The sequence below is a fragment of the Buceros rhinoceros genome, unplaced genomic scaffold (assembly GCF_000710305.1).
Source record: "Buceros rhinoceros silvestris isolate BGI_N320 unplaced genomic scaffold, ASM71030v1 scaffold23132, whole genome shotgun sequence".
NCBI classification, from domain to species: Eukaryota; Metazoa; Chordata; class Aves; order Bucerotiformes; family Bucerotidae; genus Buceros; species Buceros rhinoceros.
Genome location: NW_010399781.1, coordinates 31,165 through 38,279, shown reverse-complemented (window position 1 = coordinate 38,279; position 7,115 = coordinate 31,165). Strand labels below are relative to the sequence as shown.

Sequence of the window (7,115 nt, the reverse complement as noted above, 5' to 3'; positions counted from 1 at the left end):
CTGGCGAATACGCGGTGATTAAAAACGAGGAATTTTAAGCCGCGGAAGTGGGACACCGTCTGTGCCCTTGGGTATGGCAGATTTTTTCTTTCCCCGATGATCGTTATTTCCATTAATTTTTTTCGGGAATTTGAATTTTAAGACCAAAATAACTATGCATCCGCGCGGGTTCGTCGGTTCTGGAAATTCTTAGGTTGATACCATTTATGCCAAGATCAGAGCACTACTGCAGTGCCAAATTTTATCGTTATACTGACGCCAAGTTGCTGATGGTTTAGTGGAGGATTTCGACATGTTGTCTTGCGATATTCTCCCTCCAAAAAGCAAATGGAGACGCGCGGATCCCAAAATAGATTCACTTTCTTCCCGGGGATTGCCTTTGTCTTTGTTCTGTTCTGAATCAGCAGCGGGGCTGTTGGTGCATTGTATCTCTTTGTTAGAAATCGCCACCAGATTTCATTAAGAGTGTAAACAACTAACAGCCCTCCTTCTTTTGAGGGGCTCATGTTTAACAATAAATAAAGTGGATCTGGGGTGCCTTTGCACGGGGCGGGGTATTTTTGCTGTGTAATTCATTATGTCATTGTCTTAATAAAACGTCTTTATGCTGGGGAGTGCTGCCATAAACGGTGAACTGTGATGTAAGAGCATGACTATGTGAAGTACTGAGCATCCCGCTCTTGCCAGTAGGACTGAATTGGCTTAAAATGTCGTCTTTGCTAGATCGAATCTGCTATAAATGCAAACGCAATTAAAAATGTATGGTGCTGTATGTCAAGCATTAATCTTCTCTTTCAGGTATCGTTAATATTCTGCAGCATTGCCTCACTTTCAGCTCATGATACTGTATAAAGATGTTAATTTTCTGCTAGAATTGCAATGTTACTGTTAAAGGAATATTCCTTTTCGCTGCGGGTACCTGAGTCAGTGTTTTGTGGTGTCCCATGGAACGTAAAGCAGATGACGATGACGCTGGAGGTGATCTACTCATCGAGGATGCGACCAGAAGTGATGGCTGGCGCTGGGATGAGTCTGGGCTTGGAGCAGTGCTGAGAGGGCTTGGGGAGAGGATTGTAGTGGAGCTCCATCCCCATTCCACTCCTAGCAGCTCTCTGGCCATCCACCTCCAATTCTGCCAGCCGGAATGGACATGAGCCGTGCCAAACGCCCCAGGCCTCCGTCGAGCTCGTTTAGGGAGAGGCAGGTGTGGCTGAGCTAGGAAAAAAACTGGAGCAGCGCTGAGAAGACTCTAGTGCCAGCGCGTCTCCTGTAGTCTTCCGGCTCTATCCACCCTCTTCGGACCACATCCCCTCCTCTGCTGCCTCCAGCTCCTGCCTGCATGTCCTCTGTAAAGCAGGATGGGTTTTGGAGGGCAGGAGCAGAGGAGGCAGTGGGAGGGGATATGAAGCACTTTATGGGGAAATGTGGAGAAATTTATTCTTTTTCCTAACAATGGCTAAGTTGAAACAAATGTGTGCATTTGCCTGTTGAAATCTGATACTTAATACAGTGAACCTTCCAGCAAGAATAGAAATACACCCGTAGAGATGGGATTGCACAGTAACGGGTCTGAATTTGTACTGTATCTTTCTGGAAAACTTCTGTAGAAGAGCAAAACTAGTCTGTAACAAGTGCATTAAATTTTAGTAAAATTGCTTGTAATACCAATTCTTGTTTTTAAATAGTAGTTCCTTAAAAAAAAAATTTCTTTCCATTAGCACCTGTACTAGAATTTGACTATCTCATCTGTGGAGACTGTGGCAAAGAATTCATGGATTCCTACCTTATGCAGCACTTTGATTGGGCAACATGTGATAATTGCAGGTATTACAAATAATCAGGAGAGGGAAGCTTTATTTTATGTAAAGATTGCTAGCTATAATTTAGCGAATTGCAGTCATTCTGTTTAATTAAAAAGGCTGTCAGCAAAGAGACATTTTTCAGTAACAATGTGGAAAAAGTAAATGAAATTGACTAAGAACCTCTGCATTTTATGTTGGGAAGTGAAGAAGGGCAGCATTGTCCCTTGAGCCTGTCTTAGGGTAGGGGACATTGGTAGATTTTCACATAACATGATGTCTTGAGAGTTGTTAGTGTGGAAATGGAACATCTGGTTGCAGACTAGAGCATTTGAAGAAATGTTAGCACACAGAATTCTTGCTTTCTGAAGCAGAGCGGGGATTGGGAGAGTATTTTCTGTCCTGGTAGATTAACCCAAGTAAAGGTAGTACTTTGGTCAGCACGAGTGGGCTGGGAGCACAGCAGCCAGAGGGCAGGACCCCCATTGGGTGGTTGCCACTTGACCTGCAGGGCAAGCAGGGGTGTGACCTTCAGCAGATGGCAGTCCCTGCACTCTTATCTTGAACACAGAAAATGCTTCAAAAGCCACATAGATAACCAGGGCAATGAAACCCCCTGGAGCAGCCAGCCACCCTGGGCGCAGGATTGAATGGGTGAATGGGGAAAGGTTTCAGCTAGGAGCTGGTTCTGAGCGCTCCCCTGCTTGCGGCCGGGGTGTGCATGCGGTGCAGACAGTTCACAGTCTCCAGAGACAGTGTTGTCTCCGGAAGGTAAGATGGGTGGGAAAAGGATGTTAAGGAGAGGTCTTGGAGCCTTAGGAGTGGTTTTCCTTCGGACTAAGTAGCTCTTGCAGCTGAGCATTAGGGATTCCTCGGTGCATTAGCTTTCACTGTGAACTTTGAGTCCTAGTAAAGCTGCATTTACAGCAGCACTTCCTTGATGACTGTTGCTAGCACATGCTGTTTGGCTGATTGTTCCGGCTCAGGCAATTCAAGTTGTACTTCAGTCAGGATTGCGAAAATGTATTTTTTCCATTAACTTGCAAATACTGCTGTGGTTACTCATTTTTTAATTATCTGTCTAGTAGCAGTTACAATCTTTCGAGGTTTTTATTCTACGGTTCCTTTACCTGCTTAGGCATTTAGAAAAAAGTGCTCCATGTTGCTAATCTCTTTCTGGGATCTGGAAGCATATGGAGTGTGTATATTCTCAGGTGATCTGACCTGTCTCACATTACACATTCGCTCTTGACCATGTGTCAGGCTTGTACTTTAGTCCTCTTGAATTGCATCTGGGTTAGGTGGATACCTAAAATTATTCGTACTCCTTTTAAGTTTCAGTTACTTCCTCTTGTAAAATAGAAGAAAAGCCCTGGTGGAAAAACAGGCTTCTCAGCCTGTTTGCTCAAATGGGAGTAATTGCAGTAAACCTATCCTGGAGTTTGGCTAGATTGTTGGAATCCAAAGTTATTTGCATGCATAAAAAATGAGAGGATGAGGCCTGCCTGTATTTCAGGAATGTCGGAAGTGATGAGGACTTAGATGTTAATAACGTGGCTTTTCAAGTGTAGCTTTCTCATCGTTATTTTACATTTTCCAGAGATGCTGAAGATAAACATAAGCTCATAACAAGGACAGAAGCAAAAGAAGAGTATCTGCTTAAAGACTGTGACTTAGACAAGAGGGAGCCAGTGCTCAGATTCATTGTGAAGAAAAACCCTCATAATTCACGGTGGGGAGACATGAAACTTTATTTAAAACTACAGGTATAGAAACTTAGTGTATTTCAGAGCTCTTTCTACCTTCATACAACCTTGGTAGCCAGACTGGTGTCATGTTGGTTGTGACTTCTCACCAGTTAATGTCAGATATATTACGTGTAGCTTGTGTAAGTTTTCCTTAGGGTTGAAACAGAGCCATGGTCCCAGTTCATGAAAAGGCCTGTGTTTGAGAGCGTTTTCAAAAGGTGTTCACGAACACAGCTTCAGTGGTTGGCACACTCAGTGGTCATGAAGTGCATGGCCCTTCAGTGCCATGCTGAAATGTGTGGGGCAGCTGCTGCTGCATGTGGCCGGCCCTTTGTAGCTGCGGCCTCGAGTTGGCAGCTCTGCCCTCAGGCAGCAGGAAAGGCAGATCGATTTTCCACGTTTCCTGCCATTTCTTGTTTGCTACTTTTATAGGAATGCTGATACTTCAGGGGAATATGCATAAAGTTAGAGCTGGGATTCCTTTGACTTTCTGACAAAGTTACATGTAGTTGATACTGAGAATTCAATGTTACCTCTTGCTGTGGAAGGAATGCCCTGTTTGTGGGTCAGCAGTTAGAGAGACAGGTGGAAGGCCAAGGCAAGATGGGGTTGGCTTGTGTATGTGTAGGGAAAAAAATTAAATTTGTGAGTTAGAAGGGTTTACTTTTTTCGTTTCAGGGGAAAAAGAAACACATTTGTGTCCATCCTGTAGGTAATCAAGCGTTCTCTTGAAGTCTGGGGTAGCGAAGAAGCGTTGCAAGAAGCAAAGGAACTCCGCCGTGACAGCAGAGAGAAGATGAAACAGAAGAAGTTTGACAAGAAAGTTAAAGGTAGGGGGTTAAACCTACATACTGCAGTACCTGAAGTAAAGTACAGTGCCATTTGCATTTGTTTCTGCATCTAATTAATGTGCTTAGGAAATTTTCAGTGTGGCAAAATGGAGGTTTTCAAGAGCTGGGTGGGTAAGCCTGGAGCAGTCTGGTCTGACCTCACAACTGACTGTTTTGGGCAGAGGGTTGGACTGCAGATCTGAGGTCCCTTCCAACCTGAAATACCCCATTGTCCTATGGACAAGATGCAGGTAGGAGAGACCAATTAAAACAGTTCATTATGGTGTGTTTTAGCTTTTCCTGCATGAGCCAGAACGTGCCATAGTTGGTTGCTGTTTTCCTGACTTGTGGAGAACACGGGTTTTTGTGGCAGTGGGTTATAATTCTGTCACTCACTGGTGTTTTCGCACTGTTTGCTATACTTCCAGCCTCTCTTTTTACAGCTCATTATCCTTGTTTCTTCCTGATAAAATCAGTGTTTAGGAGAGTAGAACTTCTGACAAATGCTTTCAGCACAGATATGCTGGTCATTTTACAGACCGTGTTTGTTTCTTTGCAAGAGCTGCGGCTTGCCATGATGTCTGTGTTGCCCATAGCACAGGTTGGCATCCACTGAGGCAGAAAGCTCGAGCTGGCCACGCTGGTACTGCCTGGAGGAGGCAGAGCGTGAGACCAAGCAAGTAACCAGTGTCGATCATTGGTGTTTGGTGCACAGAAGGGCTGGCAGTGTGCTGTAGCCAGCGTGCCAGAGCTCAGCGCAAGTACAGGCCTTAACGTGACACCATTTGCAGCCCGAACGGCCTGGCTCAAAACTTGACTATGTTCTGCTGTCCGGTGCGCTTGCCACCTGCTTGCAACATCCAGATCATACCTTGGGCTGGGCTGCCAGCCTGTGCTCTCCTCAGAACCTGCTGACTTCACTGCGGCTGCTGCAGAGGCAGCTCCCGTATGGGGCGTGAAGCTCGGAGAATGCCAAGTCATCGGGGAGGCTCACTGTGACCGGAATGAGAAGTACTCCTTCTTGGTCATGTGAAACAATGAGGGGTTTCATAAAAACTTTTCCTCTGCATTCCACCTGCCCCCTTTGGATACCTTTGAATGGCTCTGTGTAAAAAGGCAGCAGGCAACGTGTGCTCTAATCAGATGGAAAATATTCTCCTATGAGATCTCCTGTCAGCCCATGTCTTACCATTAAAAGTATGCAAATAAGGTGAAGATTGCAAGGCAAGTCCAAGCTTGTTCCTGCAATAGCTGCTTCTCACCCAAAATTTATGAAGACAGGCTAAAAGCAGAGTCTCGTCTGTAAGTTCCCAGAAAGGTGGTTAGCTTGAATTTTATTAAAAATTACTTAAGATTTACTGAAGTCTTAATTTTTTTTTTTAATTATTTCTCATCAGAACTCCGCCGTGCCGTGAGGAGCAGTTTGTGGAAGAAAGAAACTAGTATCCATGAACACGAGTATGGACCAGAAGAAAACATTGATGAAGATACATATAAGAAGACATGTACTGTATGTGGCCATGAATTAACTTATGAGAAGATGTAGTGTTAAATCTTCATTCTTTTTTTTTTAATTTAATTATCTTTTTAATGGTACTTTGTATTAAAATCAAATAAATGGTAATCATGAACAATCTGTTGCCAGATTCTGTGAAGAATGATGTTCCTCAGTTCTAAGTCTCTATACAGAGCAAAAAGCTTTGGCTTTTCAGCCAGATCTTAGGATAGAATGTAATGCTTTTTTAAGTTGATAAATTGGTATCTTGTAGTCCAGAACATAAACCAGTGGCATTCTGCTGCATACACTGATGAAATTAAAGTGAACTTCCTGCTGCTTGTTTGCTTCCATTAGAGGAGGGCTCCATATTGTGTCCTGTTGTCTGGTTTCCAGTGTGACTGGACATAGGCGGGCAGAGGGCAGCAAGCTGATAGAGCTCCTCCTCTGGTGGCTGGAGACCATGTCATGAAGCTGGGTCTCCTGCTTGGCTTTGGGGACTGTAGTCCATTAGAGGACCATTCTCTTTCTCTAAAGGAAAGCCACATGGTCCTGGGGAGGTTCTGACACATCTCCAGCATGTTTCATAAGGGACAGTCCTTAAGACTGTCCTCTACTGGAGACTTCCTACAGGAGGCTGGGCCACTGTGGCTGTGCAGAACCAAGTGCTACCAGAGGAGAGGTGCAGGGGAGGGCAGATGATAGTTCTGCTGTCAGGTCTCCACTTCTCCAATGCTCTCCTGTGGCCTGTAGCCCTCAGTAACCTGCCTTGCCACCAACCACAGAGGACCTGGGGCCCTGCAAGGGCTAGGAGAGTGGCATGCAGGGTTGGGTTATGGACAGGGGGCAGGTCCTGGCAGAGCTTTTGGAGGTAGACGTGCACGTCATAGTTCCATGACCCAGCAGTATCTTCAGTCCCAAAACTCCTCTCCAGGGCAGCTGGGTGGTGTGTGCTGGCTGCTGAATCACGTTCCTGTGGGCAAGCTGCAGCAGCCACCCTTGGCAAGCGCCACCGGCCCACCCAGCCTCACCTCCAGCAGCAGCACCGCCCAGAGACGGCTAGAGAGGGGGAGAATTTCCACCCCAGCACACTCCAGGCACCCGGCATTGCACCGCTTGCCTCACCCAGCTGTGCAGGCAGGGGAATCGTGTTCCATTAGCCCACAGTGCAGGGAGGAGAAGGCTTGTGTGTCAGTCAGGTACCCGCAACTGCACAGGGGAAGCAGAACCGCTCCCACCCCCC

At 45.8% G+C, this 7,115-nt stretch overlaps 1 protein-coding gene across 1 annotated transcript; it reads left to right on the top strand.

Annotated features, from left to right (window-relative positions):
- Positions 1 to 966: 966 nt before the first annotated feature.
- On the top strand, positions 967 to 6,021 carry XPA (xeroderma pigmentosum, complementation group A). Its single transcript, XM_010131624.1, has 5 exons — positions 967 to 1,030; positions 1,719 to 1,824; positions 3,400 to 3,565; positions 4,260 to 4,377; positions 5,775 to 6,021. Exons 1-5 carry the CDS (start codon positions 967 to 969, stop codon positions 5,921 to 5,923), a joined length of 603 nt encoding a protein of 200 aa, XP_010129926.1. The 3' UTR covers positions 5,924 to 6,021.
- Positions 6,022 to 7,115: the final 1,094 nt, after the last annotated feature.